Source organism: Takifugu flavidus, chromosome 11 (genome assembly GCF_003711565.1).
Source record: "Takifugu flavidus isolate HTHZ2018 chromosome 11, ASM371156v2, whole genome shotgun sequence".
Classification (NCBI taxonomy): domain Eukaryota; kingdom Metazoa; phylum Chordata; class Actinopteri; order Tetraodontiformes; family Tetraodontidae; genus Takifugu; species Takifugu flavidus.
In genome coordinates, this window is record NC_079530.1 from 11,904,686 (window position 1) to 11,926,487 (window position 21,802).

The following is a 21,802-nucleotide window of genomic DNA, read 5'->3' on the forward strand; positions in this document are numbered from 1 at the left end:
TCAGCAATCATTATTTCAAGATTAACTACACAAAATTATCTCCACAAATATGCTTGCCCTGGAAACTCAACAGGATTTTCTAGTTTTTTTGCAAATATGGGGAGATTATTTAATTGGACGCATTAACCTGTCTTGTGAGGTAAATAGTTTTCTTTTTTTAGTACTCAGAAATTATATTTTGAGTATTTCATTGAGTGTCCCTGTCTACATTTTAAAACTTTATGCTACCCTTATTACAAAATTGGTGTTTAGCAATTTTTCATAATAATAATCAGTCTTGCAGAACGCAAGACTGATTATTATTATGAAAAATTGCTAAACACCAATGTGAGGCAGAACGCCTCACATTGCGTTTGTGCTAAAATACATGGTAGAAAATAAACACGTTATCATGAAATTAAGAATGTGTTCCATAAATACTGACGCAGTTCAAACCTTATTAAAAGAGACAATTCGAAACGACAACGTTCATATGGAACATCCGTTCAGAGCGACACAATTTTAATTTCTTTTACTCCCAACACGAAACCAACTTCGTCGACAGATCACAATAATCTTGGCGCGCTCTGGATTTTCTGTCAGGGTGTGTTGAAGTTAGCGGGTAGCGGAAAAACAGCGACAAGAGGTACGTGTTGAGCTGTGATCTTTGCGTGTTTTTCTAAACTATGATCTGCTCTAAGAACAGAAGTCTCGATGTTTTGTTATATTGTTTAGCTAGTATCGGCTGACGCTACCAACGCCCACGCGCCGCTGCACAATCGCGAGGACTGCGTGTTCAGTACTTCCGCATCCGCACACGGTCCTATTAGCGTCTGTGGGTTATTTGTTTATTTTTTACACAAACGCGTAACTTCATCTCGTTTTCAGAATGTAGGAAAGGCGGAGTTTTGTGGTTTATTATTATCTTTTAACAGTCAGGTACTCAGTGGCCTTTTCACATCATGCATGGGTTTTGATGTCATTAAGAATGAATAATAACGCACAAGATAACTGACATCGGTATGCCAAAGTATTACGATCATCTCACCTCCCGGTTTCTTTTTATTTTGCCATTTGTTGCGTTTCCGCATAAAACAAAACAGACAGATCAGAGGACAACTATCTAGACGTGTGTATCGCTTTGGTCGCGTTCCGCGTCACACTCAGGTTGTGAGTGAACGCTTTGTTTGTTTGTTTGTTGTTTTTACAAGTGTCCTCGGATAAATAAGCAACTGTCGCTCTCTGAGCGTGCAGTCGGCGATCAGCTAACGCAGAATGAGGAGAAGCCATGCGGACGGCGACGAGGGCTCGTCCCGTCAGAATGGCTCTGACGGGCCGAAGGGAGCCGAGCAACAGCAGACTGAGGCAGAGGTCGGAGCCTTTTCCTTCCACCCAACCGACTCGCAAAACAGCGAAAATGACCCGAGACAAAGGAGGGAGCTGCGGAGCAGGTACAGGGAGCTCATCAACACCGTGCAGCGTGAGTATCTGGAGGGCAGATGATCTCCCCACGCCACAGCGTGTTGCTGACTGTGCTCTCCGGTCCTTTCAGAGAACAGAGAAGATATACTGAGTCCCTCCAACAACAAACTCACAGAAGTTTTAGAAGAGGCCAACAGGCTTTTTAAAGATGGTGAGTGTGGTAGAATGTTACTCTGAGAAAAGGTGAGGCTGTGGTTCATTAAACTGTGCATGGTGCTCTTCCTGGTAACTTTGATGGCATCCTCAGCTCCTCTGAAACACCAGAACGTGTCTTTCCCATCACGCAGCCTCCACGGAGCTTTGAGTGTTTCTCTGCAGTTCGACAGGTGAGAGAAGCAGCTCTGGACGCTCGGTTCCTGGTTGTGGCCACAGACCTGGGGAAGGAGAAAGCAACCCAGATGTGTGCAGGCAATGGTTTTGATCCCAGCATCTTTACAGAAAACCTGGTAAGTGAATTGACCGTCTGTACTCATGACTTTAATCTGAGTTTATTTAAATTATTACTGGTGTTCATTTAACAGAAACGTGCCATTCCTGTGTGAGCTGGCCTGCATCTCAAATCCGAGCATTAAACAATCCTCTCTGACACTTTTAAAGCACGATAAAGGACGCTGTGAATTTTAGAACCAATGACATTTCTCAGTCTGATGTCAGACGCGATCAGGGGGAAAGGGTGTGGTGGGAGGCGTGCGTGTCTGAATTTGCCCAGCATTTGCAGCGGTCTCTCTCCTCCGACAGCTGTCCTTCATGGGTCTGAACCGACTGGAGGATGGAGAGGATGAGCAGCCGGAGGGTCAGCAGGTCGATGGCTACCTGCCCGAGGATGCATGGCACCGGCTGGCCAGGAGAGCAGAGAGCTGCTTCAGGACAGCACCCTCCTTTCATTACATGTGAGTGTCCCTGTAGGCCAGGAAGGCTTCATTTAAGTAATTCATTCATGTTTCCTGTGTGACCAGCCTCACCCCCCACACACACACACGCCTGTGGTTAATTTCAACAGGAACGGCGCTTTCCACGTAGAGCCGCCTCCCCCGAAGCCAAGGATAGAACGGCAGAGGAGGGAGCCCACCAAGGAGGCCAAAAGAATAATGCCAACTGAGGTAAACACTGTTTTGTATTGTTTAAATGGAAGGAGGTCCCCCCCCTTCTCTTGCAGATTGAAAAAGATTCAGGCATTCATTGAAAATAGAAGAAATTAGGTCCACCATGATGGGAACTGTATCTGAAGTCTATTCAACATGGAGAAGCTTTTTAGACTGTGAAGGGATCAAAGTAACTAAAAACCAGTTGCAAACTACCGGTATATTAACAGTTGTGTTACTCTGCTCACAGCTATTGTTACAAAACATATAGAATGAGTTTTACTTTAAATATTCTGCTAGGGAGGTTTCGCTCCAGGGCCACTTTGAATCTTTCCATTACCCTTGTTTTGTTTTATATAAATTCATGTTTGTGCATATGTTTTGAACTTAATTGTGTCCATTTTTTATTAATAGTTGAAGAAATTAGATGGCTTTCACCAGGAGGCCACAGAGAGAGAGGTGGAAAGGATCCTGGGATACCTGAGGAGTTATTACAGAGATGATCGTGAGTTTAGCCGCTCTTGTAATAATTCCAGGATCGTTTTGTCAGTTCCTGATCACGGCCCTCTGCCTCTACCACAGCAACTTGCCCAATTTCATATTATGAGTTCGTCATTGACCCCAACTCGTTCTCCCGGACCATAGAGAACATTTTCCACACGTCCTTCCTGATCAGGGTGAGCTGAAGCTCCACTCGGCGCTGCCCTCTAGCGGCCACCAGCAGTCACGACACCACTCTTTGTTTTTCAGGATGGGTTGGCTCGAATGTATCTGGACGATTCCAAGCTGCCTTGCATAGGTGAGAGGAAATAAGATTTGTTTCATCATCTCACCATGCATCAAAAATAATTGCAATATTTTAAGAGAATTATTTCAGTGTTGCATGTTTTTGTTTTTTAATGCAGCACCAATAGAGGAGGCGGCTGTGGACAATGGAGACTCATCCAGCAGGAAACAGTGCATCATCTCTTTATCCCCAAAGTTGTGGAAGGTTTGGACATTTGATTGTGATTTTTCACGCTTGAATTTGTACCTGCAGGCTGCTATAAATAGGAAATCTTTGATTCTAATTTTATGTTTTCCTCTTCTCAGGAGCTGATCGATGCCTTTGAGATCAGAAGTGCAATGATTCATCCTACAAACACACAGACCTCATGATGAAAACCAACATTACTTTTGGCATGTAGTCACTTTTGGTCTCATAAACTGAATTTATAAACAATAAAGAAAATACGTCTTAAGTTTCACTTAAGGCTTAAACTTTAGTTTTTCAAACAGATCTGAGATTTTGGAATGTATTAAATGATTTTAAGACGAGTCTTTCTGTATTGATGGCACATTATGACTATTAAACTGTTAAACTCTCAGCCGTTGGAGTTCAGTTTGGGGATCGATTCTGTTCGACAGAACATTTGCCAACAGTTTGCTCTGCACTAATACTCATTTATCATTAGAAAAATAACTGTAATTCTAGTGTGAAAATGACCAGAAGCATTTGTTTTTATTCCTGAAATAACCAGGCAAAATATGTCCTGGCTGCAATTTTCCCCTTCCCTGAATCTGATCTAAATTTTGCTGGATGACTGCACTGTATCACTGTGCATCCTCATCCTTCAGATCTCCTGTTTTTTCTTTTTTAAAGAGACACACACTCCTTTTTTCCCTGCCTCCTATCTTCCTCTCTCCAGTTTAGAGTTTTTCCCCTCCAAAGCGCAGCTCCAGTCTGCTCCTCCGTGCAGCGATGTGAGGCTGAATAAACAGCCTCCATTTTTGCTACTTATTCGACTGGTTCAGCTTCTTCTGTAATGTTGATTTTTTGCTGCCGTGGCTTAAAGAAACAACTACATATGTGTCACAGCTGCACCACGGGCGATGCGCTGCGGAGAATTCATTAGCTGCTGTGGCTCGCAGGCAGAAACAGGCTCGCACACACGGCAGCGCCACTGACCTTCCTGCTCTGGCAATGCTGGGACTGACTCTTAAGGATGCAGTTCTGCAGGAGGGTTCTCTGCCAGCCCTGTAGCGCCCGAGTCACTTCGCCAGAGGAGGACATGGAATACAAGATGGGGAGCTGCATGGGAATCTCGCACCGGCAGGTAAAGGCAGCGTGAGGCTGGTGTAAGCGTGTCTGCAGCGTAGCTCCGGGGCGTGAGGGGAGCGTCTGACAGGAGGGGGAGAAGATGCTCGGAGAGGTGTAGCGTTGGAGGAGGGGCAGCAGGGAGCTGGAGATGGAGACGAGGGGAGGCAAATTTAAGTGAGAAGCTCGTCCTCAGAGAACGATGGGCTGGAGGGCAGCGAACGTTAGAAGCCTGTGGAGCAAAAGTGAAGAGAATCAGTGCAGTGGGGCGTGCTGCCATGGCAACCAGAAACAGCTCATCAAATCAGTGTTATTTATAGGGACGGTAATAAGGCTGCTTCACCCACAGACCGCTCAGCTGAACATGACGCCTGACGATCAAAAATAGATTTCCAAAATCTCCAGAATCAGAATTTTAGGAGGCAGCAGTGTTTTTCTGTTCCTGTGTCGGAGGACAGAAAGCTCTGGATTCTCCACTATAATGGCCCGACGCCTCCTGCTGTCCACACCTCTGTCAGAGCAGGTGACCTCCCCACCACCCTCGTCCCCCTGTCCCGCGTCCACCCTCTGTCCTGTCCCGCGACTGAGCGCGCGGCGCAAAAATAGCAGCAGAGCGCGTCGACTCCTCAGGAGAGAGGGCAAGGAACAAACAGGGGTCTTGAGTCAGCCAGTAAACAGACTCGAGGTGTTTGGGAAACGGTTGCGTGTGTTTGTGGAGGGCGCTCGTTTTCAGGGGTGAGTAGATTGTGATTCGGGGCAGAATTATTGATCATTCAGTTATTATAGTTTGGTGGGGGGCGGGGGGGCGGGGGTGTGTGTTTATTAAAGGGCTGAGTGAAATGTACCCGGCTGTGTTTTGCTTTAATCAGAATTTTATGAGATCTACTCGACAATCTCAACATGTAACCTTATGCACACGCCGGATAAACAACCAGAAACCCGGACGACTCTTTGGTGGTGGTGTCCATGTTGGAGAGAGGTCAAAGGAAACGGCGTCTTTCTGGAGACGTGACCTTAAATCAGGGCCTGATGGGAGGCGAAAGGACACCAAACAAGCCCTGAGACACAGACGGCCGTTAAAGTGGCCGCGCGGCCGCTGAGCCGGGGGCTGAAATTACACCCCCGGCCTCACAAATAGCAAAAGAGTGAGGTGGCACAGGTCTTTAAGGTGCGAGGGTCACTCCTCTTCCATCAGAACAACTAATAACAATTAATGACAGTTATTTCTGTACATCTGTTGATAAAATATGTAAGTGAAATTTGTGCGTTGCCTTCAGGTAAACATACAATCATTAACACAATAAATGATTTAAAATGCAGCCTCCAAGATTTTGCATGACAAATTGTTCATGAGGCTGGAATAAAGTGTAATAAGAGTTGACAGGATAGAAGTCTATTTATAAACTCTTACTTATCCAGGTCAGTGCTTCCTGACGATCCCCAACTGCTGTATGTATCCCTGCAGTAATGTGAGCACACACACACACACACACACACACACACACACACACACACACACGAGTGTTTACAGCTGCACATCCAGCAACAAACATGGTGAAAGGAGAATATTTCAAACAGCTACAAGAGGAAGTTAAAAAAAAAAAAACATGCAAAAATAGCAAAAGTAAACATTACCCAAATCTTCATCACTGGTTTGTGCTGCTGCACTGGTTTATCAGCCCCAGTTGTTCTGGAACTCCCCAGTCTGATCCCCCCCCCGGCCTCGGCTGCTGTGGTGGGGAGCTACGGTCACGCCACCAGCTGTGACACTGCTCTTTATTTATAATTTTAATATGTTAAGTGTTTCCTGTATGTGATCATGAGAACCAGCTTTGCTCCTGATGCTGCTGTTTTTGAGCCCTGAGGAGGGGTGAAGGTCTGGGGCACAGGCCCCTAATCTCTAACACACACACACACACACACACACACACACACACACACACACACACACACACACACACACAACCTCAGGCTGAGAGACCTCTAATCTTGTCGTGACTGGAGCAGTAGTTGAGGGACTGGAGGACCATATTTTATAAAGAGTCATGTGTTAATGGTCCTTTTGCGTTAGTGTCTTTCAGACAGATGAAGTGAGAGGCTGTTAGTCTGGGCAGTTTTGGCCCAGCAGCTGGATGATCCATGGGGAACGAGAGCAGCACCGCCGAGGCGTCGGTAAGAACGACCTCGCTGACATTAGATGGCTAGATTTTGATTTATTTTTGCCGCTTTGGACGACTAACGAGCACCTCACCCTTGCTTGCATGATAACAGCCGGCTTCAGTTAAAAGCACACTAAAGACACTTTTCTGGAACTTTATGTCTTTACACATATTTGAGACTTTAGCCAACTTGAAACATTCAATTTTGTGGTTTAGGTCTTCAAAGCAATAGCAACGATAAATACTAGATCCTGTGACAGTCATAATTAACAATTTACCATAATTTGCTGGTATCTCAGATGTCCATCATTTAATTCTATATGCATTCTATAGTTAACTGGTTTCACGTAACCATTTCCTACACCAGCCTTGTACTTTGTGCGATGGAAAAACATTTCTCATGTGACTGCAGGGCTGGAATTCAGAATTATCTTAATAGGATTAATGCAAACGCTTTATCTACTGCGCGATAGAACCTGGCACTGGATGACACTGCAGCATGGGCCTTGAAATTCTTGGGGAGGGAAAAAAAAGTGGCTTGTTGCACCCCAACCACAGCTAAACGAAATCTTCTGTTTTGTTTAACTCCTCACTTCACACCCTCAGCCAGAAGAGGGCGCTCCAGAAAACGTTGTTCTGTTCCCACCTCAGGAAAATCCCAATGACTGCCCACAGGTACAAATATTTGCACTCTGTGTTTGAGTGTAAAGGTTTGAGGAAACGTGTGCTGGCAGATGGAGTGTTTACGGACGGACCCCCCCCCCAAAAAAACAAAAGTACAGTAACACAATGTCAACAGCAACAGTGAGAGGTTACAGTATTGCACACAAGTCCACTCAGACAGGATGTGTGAGGCAGAGGTGCTGGCCAAAATGGCGCTTCTGCATGTTCTTGACACCCTTGAGGGAATATCCTGAGGGCAGTTTACACTTCCATGCCATTAAGGGACCACGGACTAGATGCTTCACGCAGGAAGACCGTGCGCGCCCTCCGCGCAAAATGTAACCAGAGCTCTGGTGGGGTGCGGAAATCCAATCGTCCGTCATGGGGGGGTCACTGCTGCCCCGACCCGTGGCCCAATTCCCAGCATTCACCTGCAGGGGCACCGTCAGTGTCAGCGGGACAGTGGAGGACGGGAGGAAAGAGGGGGAGGGGGATTCTTCGTGGGCGACCCCAGCTACAAAACAATACTTGTGAGGTGGACGTGATGGTCGCGCGCTGCCGGAGCTCGAGGAGGCTGATGGAACATTGACATGGGAGTGTCGGGACGGGACTTGGAGGAGGAGTGTGAAGTCTGCTGAGTCAGAGAAAAGGGCGGCGGGCGTCAGCAGCATGTGTTGCGGTGTTTGTGTCCTCCTCTTCTGGCCACGCCGAGACGCGTCCGAGCGCAGCGGGCCAGACGCACCGCGGAGTCGCCTCCAGCTCTGTGGGTAAGCACGCCGAAAGATCGGCGGCAGCAAAGTTTCAGGAGAAAGGAAAAGTCTGTGGAAACCGCTTCTTTAGCACACGTTTGTAGCGAAGAGTCGGAACTGTGGCGTCGACGGATGCGACCCAGAAACAGGTTCTCCGGGAGACTTCGTGGGGTTTAAACTAACGGGAATATCCTCCCCCGTGGCCCAACACTTGGCCTGGAGCTCCGGCTTCCACCTGCGCTCCTCCATATAAACAGCAGCCATTTTGGGCAGAAATAGCAGGAGCGGCACAGGTGTCCCCTGTGACACTAATTAGGGCTGCGTTCCATTTAGCTCACAGCAGAGGGGTCACGCAACTTTTGTTGACCAGGCTGTCGTTTGTTTCCGATTTTATTTCGAAAGAAGGTATTCTGCAACTTTGGAGGCGAGAGCGTCGCTTGTGCTTTTTGGCTTCTGTCGTGAGTTTTTGGTTTTGAAGACAAGCTGACAGACAGGAAACAGGAAACCCAGAGAAAATGCAACCGTCTGAGACTGACTTTAATGTGCGTGATGACGAGGTTCATAATCTGCTATCTGATCTGAACAATCCGCACAGCTGGAGGCCATAGTACCGAACCATAGCCAGTATAATAAGAAGCACTCAAATTAGCGTGGTTGGCTTGTTCTTTTATGTCATTTCCCCCCTTCCAGCAAATGCATTCCTGGTGTTCTTTGGGGGGTAAAACATAGCGTGTAAATCTAAAAAATAAGAACAGTTTTCCAAAAGGAAAAAGCAGATTCTCAACATGTTCTTATGGTTTACTGTCTGCATGCTGTTATTACTGTATCACTTGCTAGTGCCTCGTAAACTGAATCTGCAGTCGATGCACGCCTTAACCACTGCCTTGAGTCAACTTGTGCTGCACAATATCTCAATAATTTCTCACCACAATATTACCCAGGCAGTGTAACGTTGTCACAAAAGCTGAGTATTATTCTCACATGTGTCAGCCGGCCACTCACATTGTGCAACAGGGTATTCTGCCAGTCGCATGCAGCACTGATGTTTAGATGTGCTAAAATATCAAGGTCATCAAGGTCAAGTTAGACGTGACAAGGAAAGAAAGATAATTGGTTCCCACTTGTTTGCCTCCATCTGCACCATTTATGTTATAGTGAAATAAGGTATACTTTCCTTTCTGCTGGTGAAATTTCATCAAAGTGTAGGCAAACACATGGCTGTTGTTTGTGTGTTAATGTTTCAACATCATGTTGCGACACAGTATTGTGAGACTGTCAAGGGCTGGCACAGAGATAAGGGAATGCCTCTATTACCTGTACGTGAGCCTTTAAGGTTTTAGAAAGTCTTCAGCAGGAAGCACCCACAATCAAAGCATTGTGTTTGTGAACCACAAGGAACTAAAGTCACGATGCGAAGTACCACGTCAACAACTGCATCTTAGTCCGGCAGAACTGGTTTGTCTTTAATCCTTGCTCACTGGTGAATCTTTAAAACCACGGGAACAAATAACTTTGTTATTCCTTTGTTGGGAGCAACTACACAATATAATGGAAAATAATGTCTCTAAGATGGAGTGAACATGATAAACACAGACTTGTGCACCATAAGACCCCTATTTAAAGCTATTCAAACAATGCTCGACGTCATAGTTTACCATGGGTGGAGTCATTTGTGTTTGTTTCTGCATGTCTAATCTTCCGATCCCCGTGTTGACTTTGTACAGGGTTGCTTAATTAGAAGGACACACAGCAGAGGCATCAGCATGTGACTAACTGGTTGTACCTTACTGTCCCACAGGCTGAAGTTCCAGCTGAGAGCTTAACCTACAGGACCGACTCGCCATCCAGCCAGCAGAATCGACCTCTGCCACCGGTTCTCTCAGACATCCCAGTGCTCACTGGAGTGGAGGAGAACATAGAGGCTGGAGAACAGGACGACAAGGAGGAGCTTGAGTTTCCTCATGACCTGCTGCCCAGTCTAGACTTCAGCAGTGAGCTCAACATCTGGGAGTCCTCACTGGGGTAAGTTGAACATGACACTAAGATAATGGTGCGATGGATTCACTCTTATGCACCATTTTGCCGACAGAAATGATTTTCACACTGGAAAACTTGTGGTGCCTATAAATATGAAAACCATTTTCTTATTAAAGACCTTATTATGAGAGATGAGGTTCAGCACAAGCCGTCCACTGTTGGCGTTCGCACGTTTCACAGGATTACGCTCATCTGTTCTGCTTCACGTGGGACAGATCCTAGAAGGAAAAAGTGACATCATGTTTCTTTTTTGCGCAGCAGTCGTCATTCAGCATCATTAGGACCACACATATGACCACACATGCTTGGCCCGAAAGGATTTTACTCCCCACATAATTTGTTTTTAAGATTTTCTCCAAGGTTTTGTCTGTTTTGAGGAGAACATACGAGGGGTTAGTACATGTGCAGAGGAATGGAGCATTCAAGCCGCACTAGAGATTCAAATGCAATTACACAGTTAAATTAAATTATAATTATAGTCACTAATTGTATTGGACATTATTTTGGATCTATTTAGAGCAGGTCGCTGTTTATTCATTTGTTGCACGAATATGTGTTTGTCTATTTGTGGTGTGGGTTTGTTAGCAGAGCTGAGATTAGTTCAGAGGAGGAGAAGCATGAGCAGGTCAACCCCTTGCTGGCAGGCCTGCAGCATCACATGGAAGTGTGTCAGCCACTGGTGGTTCTAGATACCAGGTACCACGCGAGCCTGGCACGATGGTGCATCTGCTGTGGTGATTTAACAGAGAAGGGAGAGCATGGAGTGAAATTCAACTCTAACCAGATGACTTAATATGACAGCAATGAAAGACGAATGCATATTGCTTCCCTGTTTGTTTGTTTTTTTCCTGTTTTTAATTTGTTTGCATGGCTCTATGGGTGCAGGTGTCATATAAGTGACTGGTTTAATTAGTTCTGTTGTAGAGAATAATTATATCCACAATTTAGAGGATATTTTTTTCTAGGAACTGAACCTCAGGTGCTTCAGAATGTCTGCCATCTGTATCTTATAACCTATTATGTGTGTTAAATATTAGACTATTATTACATGTCGAGCCATCTGCTTTGGCTTGAATCAGTGATTATTAGTTTAACTGTAACTCTGCAGCCTCCTGGTACTGAGCCAGCGTAATTATTAAAGACTTTGACTCCAAACAGTTTAGGGCGTGTCGGAACACGCTGAGCTACACACAGAAATCTGACTTCCACAGAAGTCGTACCGGTATGAGCGTGTTTATCCGCTGACGTGATTGATCGCCCCACCTGTTCAAAGAAATGTTGATAAGATGGAAACTCTTCATCGGCTGTTGCAGCAACACAGTTCAATCTTTTATAAAAACATTTTATATTGACATTAAATTACCTATTTTTGATAGTTGAACCTATCTTGGATGCGTATGCTCAGACCGGCATGTTGCGTAACGATAATATGCCCATAGAGAGGACCTACTTCTCACTGGGAGAAATGCACCTTTTGGAAATGGCATCTGTGTGCAGTTGTGTGTGCATATCTTGGGGTGTGCTGCCTGGGCGTGGACTGCCTGCCAGACGCTATGTTTTTTGGCATCGTGAAATGAACAGCTGTTAGCCAGCACAGCGCCTTAACCGTTTCACCCTGCCCTCGTCTTAGGCCCTACGACTGCAACCCAGTTCACACAGACCCCGAGCCATCACCCTGGCCTAATATCACATCACCTCATCCTGTCACCCAACCCCTGAGTCGTCCCCCATCTAAAGAACTTGACAGGGAACTCCAAGAGGCCTTCCAGGAATGCGAAGAGCAAATGGCGTCACTGGGCATACTTGGTGTGACGGAGACCCTCGCGACCACATCCGAGGATGTCGAAGGTTTATGGGGAAAAACTGGAGAAGATCCTGTTAATAGGACTGAGTCATCTTCACTAGCACGAGGTGAAGTCCAACCAGCTCAGAGCAGCGAGGGCCATGGCAACGCGGGTACACATGGAAGGAGTTATCCAGCCAATAGTCAGAAGGATACAGATGGGTTTAGTTTCAGGAATTACATTCTGGGCATCAGTAGTAAAGTTAAGGTATCAGAGAGTGAGAGTGAAATAAAGACTACGCAGAGCGCGGACGACTGTTCAGAGATTAAACAAGAAAGGAAAACTGAATTTGATACGCAGGTGAAAATGCCTCATCTTTCAGAATTGGAAAGAAAACATTTATGGAATGAAACCCAAACAGAAACTGTAGCTCTAAATGAGAAGGACCGTCATGGTGATTATAATGTGGCTATTAAGGAAAATACTACGCCGGTGTGTACGAAAGAGACTTTGTTAGGAGTCGTAGAGGCTACAGAATCAAAGAAAGACGGCCTTGATGAGACGAGGAGTGCTGTAAAGGATGGTGATTCAGTTCTTGCAACACAGGAGGGCAGTAATCTTCAAGTAAAGGAAACGGGTACGTTATCGCAGATGCATTCAGAGGAGCAGACGGAGGTAAATACGTGCTCTGAATTAGAAAAAAAGCCAAAGAAGGGAAAAAAGAAATCAAGGAAAAAGAAAAAGACAGTGCGAGCAAAAGAGGATCTTCGGCCTGTGTCCCCTCCAAGTGTAATAACTCACTCGGCTTCAGTGACAAATGTGCAATTGTTGACACAGGAAGTTCTTCCAAACGTGACTTGTGCACAACAGCCTGATAATGTTGTTAACTACAGGCAACAGCTGAGTCCTGGGGAAAAGCCCAGCCCCAGCCCCCCACTGTCCTCCCCTTCTAGTGGGGCAGATCATCTTACTTACTTGACTCATTCACCTGCATCCAGACAGGCTCCATTACAGGGGCCTCCTCAGTCAGACGACCACAACCACACATCATGTTCTGTGAACCATTGCACAGAAGAAAACACGCAGGATGACAGAAATGGAAATGCAGGCGTCATTAACAGCCAAAATACACCGCCAACATGTCTCCAGACTACAGCTGTTTGCCCATCTGCCTCTTCTGATCAGGGCTCGGATGCAGAAATGCAAGATGCTGTTGTTACCAACCGTGCAGTGAGGCCTCCACAGAAGGATCACAGGCCACCTCTCGACAGCCAGGTTTGTGTGGGAGAGGATGGTGTAAAGAGTGCCCTTGAAGAGGCTGTAGTAGCGGTTGCTGCGTTACCGCTGACGACACCCACGATGCGAGTATTGATAGAAAGCAAGGGAGAAAGTGTGAGGCGTGATTCGCTGAAGGGAGTAGCTAGTGTAGCATTTACAGAGGGTGAGAAAGCAGGAGGAGAGGAATCTTTAAAAGGGAAGGATAATTGCGTCAGCGACGGGGTAGGTACAGAGAAAGGGAGGCTTCTGGACGGTCCTCAGCTCTCAATAATCCCCTCACAGGAAACATGCTCACTTGCTTTTTCTGCTACCGGACAGCACACACCTAAAGAAAGCTGCAGCAGCAAAATGCCACACAATGTGGTCGAGGCGGAAACGAAGGGACAGAGAAATATCTGCACCACAGACATAGAGATATCATCACCGGAGGGACAAGCGGGAGGAAAGGAGGCGCTCTTTTTAGAAGCAGTTAGCAGTACAACTCCCTGTGGGCTACTTACTGGTCCTGATTGTCTGGATCACTCCGTTGTTAGTTTGGAGGCAGCAGAGGAGGGAGGAGAGGGAGACATGAAACACAAAGGAGGGCTGGCAAGTGAGCACATTATATTCAGCCAGCCAGAGGGCTCTGTTGGTGGGGTGTCATCAGCCGAGACGGAAATGTGTCCACCCACCGATGTTGCCGAGTCACTGCTGAAGCCACAGTACTGGAGTGAACAGATTCCTACCATCACTGAGAGCCTCTGCATTGAAAAGGACCATTCCTCCCAGTGCTGGCAGGAACAGCAGAACGCAGCAGATTTACCTCCATCCGCTCCCTCTGAACGGAGCTCAAGCCGTACAAATGGAGAGTTGAGGACTGAGGGCAACCGGAATGTGATTTCTGTGGAAGCACAACCATCTGTGGACGGCACTTGCGAGGAGTCATCTATCACGCAGGAAGAGAAAACCCGTATCCACGTCATCCCACTGCCTCAGACTACTTCAGCACGAACGTCAATCAAGCAGGAATCAAACGACATTCAACAGGTTGCACCTGAGTGTGGCACATTTGAAGCCAGGACGGCCAAAGCTTCATCTGAGTACCAGGTTCCGGTCCATAAAGGTAAACAGGCAATGTCGTCCGTCGGACTGCATGTGTGTGATTACAGCGGAAGCAAGAACAAAATGCACTTTGAGGATGTGAAGAACTTGCCAGTGTTGGCCACAGACTTTGACTCTTTGCCTCCACTGACTGTGCGTGAGAGTTTGCAACATCCTGTTGTTGAGACAAGTTATATCTTCCAGGACTTTCTCAACAACAATAAGGCAGAAATCTCCACAAGTGTAGCTGATAGAAAGGATGAGCCACCATCACAGAGACCACCAGGCGGAGAACCGGGGATTAAAGATCTCCGCATAAACTTGAATGATGATAACTCAAACTTGAAGAAAAACACTCTGGATTCAAAGTCTATGGATGAGACCCACTCAGAGCTGCTTCAGTGCACGAGCAATAAGAATCAAAATGATGAGGAATATTTAGCCTTGACACAAAATGCGATCTGTGAGCCTGATCATCTAAAGGTCCAACCACTGCCAGATAATGTGCTTAATCTCTTGGGGGCAGAGGAGGAGTCGGATAAATTACCTGTTGAATCTGAGCTGCCTCTGAGCTTACCTGCTGAAGGTGATGTGCCTGTTGATTTGGAAAAGAGGGAAAGTAGCCAGAACCTGCCCTTTTGTCCTGCACCTCCAGCTGCTGGTGACGATGATGCCTGCAGACATTTAGAAAATGTCTTCACTGAGGTGTCTGATTTGCAGCTTGATCTTGTCGCCAGTGCAGCAGCTGAAATTGCAACTACCACCCACACAGACGCTCAGCCTCCCACCCAACTGGATGGACCAACACTTCGTGGACGTGACCCCTCAGATCCCTTAAAGGCAACCTTTGAAGACAATGTTTATTTGCAAGAGGATGCAGCAGCTTCCGACATGTCTGCTTCTCGGCAGTTAATTTCTGCTTCTGAGCGATCTGCTAGTGATCATGCATTTGTGCTGCAGCCTTCTGGCCCGATGCTGAATCACTTGGAGGTCATCGCTGACTGTAACATCTTGACTCCTGAGAAAACGGATGCATTTAAAGCTGATGGTGGCGTCATGGAAGTGCCTGGAACGGAGAGCGGAGAACTGTCAATGATGTCAGTACCACAAAGTGATATTGGGAATAGAAATGATACCGCGGAAACTGATATTCTAATTAATAAATGTATGATTAATGATATAATGGTAGAAAGTGTGTCTCCTGGTATGGCAAAGACTGAATCAGATGGTGTTATTTCACAGCCTCCTCCTGAATCTGACTTTACTAAAGTTGTATGTGAGCCACCCACAAAAGATGACCTAAATAAGAGTAGCCGCTCTCCCCGTTCGGACCTGCCTGGGGATGCATGTGGGCAAGACGCTGTGAAGGAGAAGAGTGCAGCAGAAGATGAAACATATGGAGGAAAGAGATGGGTTGAAGGTTCAACAGACAATCGACAGGAAACAGACAACAACGGGCTGGAGATGGGAAAGGCACCACAACAGACTAACGGCCAGGATAACGAGGCTTTTGAGGAAGTGAGTGGGCAAAACACTGAATCACTGTTGGATGATACGAAGAAGGAAGGAAAAACATATGACAACGCATCAGACAGCCCAGTAAAGACCTCTTCATTTTCTGACAGCCACCCAGAAGCACCAGAGAACAGTGCTGAAGGACAGACTGGAAGGGAATCAGCTTATGACAAATGTTTCTGCCAAAATCTAACAGAGACACTTCAATGCAGCTCTGAACGGGACCCGCTGCAGAGTGACGCAGTCCCTGCCCAGGCCCAGTCCAACTGTTTGGCTCCACAACAGGCATTATTTCCAGGAATAAACTTGGTAGCAGAGAAAAGTGACAGCTTTGTTGGGAATTCGGGTCTGTTTGGAAGCCAAACTGAAGCCATGATAGATGCTGCAAAAAGGGAAGATGGTACTGAAGCGAGTCAGGTTTGCTTCTCTCACCTTGCCAGTATTTCCAATGATGATGGACTTGATTCTGAAAGAAGTGCAATAGCTGATGTAAGCAGAAAAGTGGATTCTTATCATGTAGGCGATGGGAAACTGAGATTGGATGAGAATAAATTGCCCAGCTTATCGGTAGGAGGTACAGCAGATTTATTGCCAGGCACCGAGTTGCTCAGTGAACTTGGTGGTAAAGGCCAAGAAGAAAATAATCCACCAGCTGTCTGCCACGGAGCGCCGGAGACCTCAACGAGCACTGATATATCTGTTGTACCTGCATCACAGGAATATGAGAGTTTCCCAGTCTGTACCTCAGAGGTCAGCGCAGTTAGTGATGACATTTATACAGAAGCTCTTAAAAGTGGAAACGAGGCAAAAGGGGGACACACGTGTACTCTCCCAGAGTCTGTCTGGCAACGAGAAACCGTGGATGAAAAAGATCCAACTGCTGCTAAAAGCAATAGCAGTGACACCGAAGAGTGTGAAATTCCGCACACAGTGGGTGAATCTCTGGACCTACAGAGCCTCATTGTAACCCCGTCAACACAAAATGATGAGGGAGCAGCAGCACCTGCAAAATGCTCGACGGAGGAAAACACAGCTGGTGCCAAACACAGTGCAGTAAGTGAGAAAAGAGCAATTAAGAAGGAAGGAATGGAAACAAAGGCTCTTGGAGATCTTCAGGAGGACAGTGGCACAGGGGCGATTAAAGTGTCAGACTTCAGTGTTTGTGGCTCCTCCCCAACAACAGAGGCTACAGGCTGTAACACCGAGGAAGGTGTTGGTGCTTTAAAGGCCGTAGAACATCACGACAGCCTTGAATTTAAAAGAACTCCTGATGTTATTTCAGTCTCTTCTGTGATCTCATCAAAGTGCTCCACAGATTCATCACGCCCTGTTGCACTTCCTACACAGTCGGAGACGATCTGCGATCAGACGGTATTTTCAAAGTCTGAGGACACAGTTGTGGTTGATCCGGTTGTTGCTCCTCCAGAGGACGGATCACTTCCCAAAGGTCCATCCTGCGACGCCACTGCTGAACAAAAAACTGTGAATACCGAGACGGAAGATGTGTCGGAGACTATAGCCGCTGGATTAAGAGCCCAGGGCCAAAGTACAGTGTGGATAGAAGCTCTCAAAGAAGCTGCAGCATGTTGTCAGAGTAAACATCAGAACACGATGGTCATCTCAAGGTAAACCCAAGCGTGTGTGTTTGTACATCCTATATAATATATAGGAAACTCTTAAAAAAGGAGCACACTTGAGTTCCATTCTGTTACCACCTCTGACTGATTTAATGTGTAACAGTATCTGTTTTATGTATCGCAGTGATTCAAGATTTAAATAACTAAATAGGGAATTAGGAGCATCGAATGCAGCTTGACATCCTCTGCTGCCTGTATTCTGCAAATCAAGTGACCTTTCGCCATCAAAAACATGTTTAGATGGAGTTGAATGGAATCTTAAATGGTGTCTTCTCGGTTGAGCTAAACTAACGGGTCAGAAAAAAAACATTAAAATTTGAACCGAACCAAAGGAGAATGGAATAACTCTTTAGGGAAAGGTGTCTAACATTTGTTTAAAGCCCAACATCATAGATCCAGATAATTAAAGAACACACACATTTATTCTTACATGTTATTACCATAACACTGCTTATGCGGTTATGTAATATCTCATTTCTGCACTTTTTGGTGTTTCATTAACACCACATTCAAGAATTGTTTGGCGAGATGTGGCTGATATGGTTTGACCATGAATATAAATGAGGACGTACGAACAGAGCTTTACTTTGAAAGAGCGCCTGAGTCAGATGACCTTGTGTGAAACCGAATGTGGGCCTTTTATAGTCGCAGGATTACATCAGCTGTGACATCCTGCCTCCTCTCCGGGGCAAGAATGAGCCTTTTCTCGCTCGCGATGCAAGAACAATGCACACATAGTGTCACGACCCCTCGCACCTACAAAAACATGCTCGTTGTTAATTTTTTATAGGTTGTAAACTAAACAAGAAATCCATAACCTTCTAAATGATCTTTATTTTCCAGTCCACTTCCATCTCTGGAGTCTCCACAATTGGATTTTCACACACCGACCGAGGAGGTACAGGAGGAGATCCCACCACAGCCAGAAGTAGTGGAGCCCTCGGCTCTACCTGAATCCTTAAAGTCAACAGAACTCCCAGAACCCACACAGCCAAGCCAGAGCACAAAAGGGGAGCTCCAAACTGAATCGGACGAGTCAAAGCTAACTGACCAGATCCAGAAAGAAGACCTGCCCCCTCGGGAGCGTTCAGATGTCCCACCACAGACAATCGCCTCGTCTCAAGTCGTGGAAGATGCATCTGAGCCAGAACCTGCCAACAGCACACCAGAGTTCCTAGATGCACATAAAGGTGAAAAACCAGAGCCGCCCGGTACCAGAGAACCGGAGCCGCTGATCACTGAAGCACCAGAGGGGGAAGTTGCCGAGGCCACAGGTGAACAGTCGCTTAAGTTTGGGACCGAAGCGTTTCCCGAGCCCAGCGAGGTGCTACCGGACAGTAGGTGAGCGTTCGTTCGTTCTTTCTCTCTTTCTCTTTTTTCTTGCTTTCTAAATCAAAATTTTGTAATTCCCTAAATTTTCTAACAGGACAGCTTTATTTAGCTTTATTTTATATATAATTCCCACAACAAGACACTCGTTTAATTGGAGCTAACGTCATTGTTACAAGAGCAGCACCTCCGTCTTTCATACGTATAAAACAGATTTCCAGGCACTCCAGTATTCCCTGTGGTGGCTTTGTTTGGCTTTTAGACTTCCCAAGCACGCCTGGTCTGTTCTTACTGTCTGCTGTAATTTAATGCCGTCTAACAAGATGAATGAGGACTCGTCTCAAATCGTGTTATCTGTTGTTAAAACTCCAGACTCATTTTTCCGTGTGTAAATTTAATTTGTCCCCAATGTCGCCATTCTAATGTCAAGAATAGCAGCCGTATTAATCTAATGTCTTTCCCCACAAGTGCATCTAAGAATGTTTATGGAAGCAGTATCCTCTCTCCTACCCTTGCACAGGAGCCACCCCACATGCCAGACTAGCACTTGCCAACTGTCAGTCAGAACACTTGTTCCATCACTGCTCTGAGACAAAAAAGTTTGTTCTGAGTAAGAGTGGCGAGGATCTGACAGCTATTTCCACTTTAGGGTTTATCATAGATAAGGTTACGCTCGCATAGTGTGTGTACATGTGTGTTTTTTTCCCCTGCCCGCCCCCAGAGGCTGTCCTAGCTGTCAGGCCTGCTCAGTCTGTGCGGCTTTGTGAACTGTAGCCTGTAGTGGGAGGCACTTCAGCCCCACTGAAGTCATTTGCACCAACCAGACGGAGTGGAACAAAAGCCAGAGTTCAGTGAAATACTTGAGCATGTGCTGCAGCGCGCGTGTGTCTATGACGGAATCGCGGGCAGAAAGGAGGAGGACGGGGACGCTCGCTTTTTGACTCTGGTACATTGGAGAGGAGTGGAGGAAGGAGTAATTCTCCCACTTGTATTTACATGTGTGGTGGATTCCTGCGCTGCGCAAATCATCCGGGTGAGTTTATGAGAGGTAGCTGCTCTAGTTCCGTCTGTCTACGGTAGGTGTTTGTGTTTAAGTCCCTCCAGGTGGATGCAGCAGATGGTCAGTAAGGAACTAGTACTGCTTAGACTCTGATGACCTCACCAGATGGGTGGAGGAGAGTAGGAAGGGAAAAAAGAATGAAGGCTGAGATGGAATATAGTTGGGAAATGCATTGCGTTGTAACTGTAAAAAAAATGCCAAACGCAAGTTTGAACTTGTTGTTGTCCCTCCCTTACATGATGAGTCAAACATTGTTAGCATGGTAAACTTTTAAAATACCTGTATAAGAACTGTTTTTTCCATAATAATAATAATAATAATGGCGTTACAGCACTTTCTTTCATTTTAAAGTCCCAAAATGAATGTGATTTTACAGTAGCACACTGTATTGTCATTCAGTTGTCATGGTGCTTTAAGGTAAATAAAATTAGACATTGGATAAATAATTTAGACCTAAAATAGTCCTACAGTATATACATGTACCTGTACACTTCTACAATGACTCAACTGTTGTACAGATATGGTCCTCCTGTCATTATGGCATGTAAAAACACTTTCCATAGTACCTCCAGCTGGTTGCCTTCATGACTCTTAGTTTATCATTGAACACCCTGCCTGGACTTGCTCTCTTTTAGCTCCAGCTGTTTCCCATAGAGTGCCTGAAATATGCGTGTGGGTTGAATACCATACAGGCAAGGTAACATTGGTTCCTTAAACAATCATGAAAATGGAGGGCAGATAAACAGGTTTTTAATCTCTGCCACTGTATAAAAATTACTGTAGTGGATTTCTGGACAGGATTTCTTAAATCTGGCCTGTATTTTGCTGAATGATCAATTATACCAGGTTCCAGCTTAATGCCAACAATCCAACTGTGTCTTAAAACATGTGGCTTGTTTTGTCTTGTTTGTTTCCTCACACACTCACACACCTCACACACTTAGGACAGATCATACTAGAACGTTCCAACGACCTGGGAACATCAGCTGACTGTAACAGTTAGGATATGTTAAACTCCCTGTAAACAGGGTTCAGGGTTCTTCTGGCCGGTTGTCCCATCCAAGGTCGAGGTTTCTTTTTTTAATTCATTACCCATCTGAAAACTGTAGTATGTTAATATTTTGCGTAGACTACGTTATGACTTGGTGATGCATGTACATAGGTCGATCCTGTCTTTCCTTGTCTATAATGTTCAGATTGGTATCAACAGAAATCCAGATTTGGCATTTTCACCTTTCTCTTCATGCAGCCATCCTGAATCAATTAGAGAATTCTTTCGTGGAGTGACAGGAAGCAGGCTGGCATTATATGTAAACAATACCATCAAGAAAAACACGGTTAAAAGTTCTGACTTAACTGTGAAAGGGGAGCTGGAACGTAACTGAGCCCAGTTTCAGTCTGAAATGGGCCAGAACACATTTGTGTTGATGTATTTATTTAAGTGTGGTTTAGGTGGAGAAGTTCGGTAAAGTCCTACTGTGCAGAAGAGGCTACTGGTTATTTTTAGAGCTGAACAGGAGGCATGCCCCTGGTGGGGAACAGCTGCATGGGCGTCCATTGCTTCGCCTGTCAGATTAGAGAGCAAACCACTTCTGATAAGGCGGGCCTGGAACAGGGCCAAATCCCGTCTACCAGGTGGTCAACAATGAGCGAGCCAAACTACCTCAGACATGCTACTACGCTGTTGAGGGCAAGTGGAGCCAGCAAAGGAAACATGGGCTGTCCCGTAAGGGTGCTGTTGAGAGGAGAGACAAATCTGGCTTCAAGTTCTTTAGATGACAACGTATTGTTAGGATGGTTGGAGTGAGCATTCTGTTTCTGAAGTCGCTTCTAGGTTTAGGGGACAACACAGAGCAGAGCAGTCGCACTTTCTCTTCTTTTGGGTAAGTTC

The 21,802-nt window shown here is 45.9% G+C and overlaps 1 protein-coding gene and 1 long non-coding RNA gene across 10 annotated transcripts in view; one reads left to right on the forward strand and one right to left on the reverse strand.

Moving 5' to 3' along the window:
• Positions 1 to 417: 417 nt before the first annotated feature.
• LOC130534240 (uncharacterized) lies at positions 418 to 13,924 on the reverse strand. The gene is made up of 2 exons (XR_008952844.1): positions 13,791 to 13,924; positions 418 to 4,852 (listed from the first exon to the last, which is right to left on the reverse strand). It is a non-coding gene; the product is annotated as an uncharacterized LOC130534240 (long non-coding RNA).
• Positions 4,397 to 21,802, forward strand: part of tacc2 (transforming, acidic coiled-coil containing protein 2) — a 36,558-nt gene continuing 19,152 nt past the window's right edge. For 6 of the 9 annotated variants that reach the window (XM_057048253.1, XM_057048255.1, XM_057048259.1 and 3 more), the window contains exons 1-5: positions 4,397 to 4,639; positions 9,990 to 10,213; positions 10,817 to 10,924; positions 11,859 to 17,510; positions 18,366 to 18,863. In XM_057048253.1, coding sequence (XP_056904233.1) covers positions 4,529 to 4,639; positions 9,990 to 10,213; positions 10,817 to 10,924; positions 11,859 to 17,510; positions 18,366 to 18,863 — 6,593 coding nt within the window. In that variant the 5' untranslated portion in view covers positions 4,397 to 4,528. Of the gene's footprint in view, positions 4,640 to 6,691; positions 6,793 to 7,385; positions 7,455 to 8,306; positions 8,734 to 9,989; positions 10,214 to 10,816; positions 10,925 to 11,858; positions 17,511 to 18,365; positions 18,864 to 21,802 lie in introns of those variants that run through there. The other 3 variants (XM_057048256.1, XM_057048257.1, XM_057048262.1) reach the window with 3 other exon arrangements.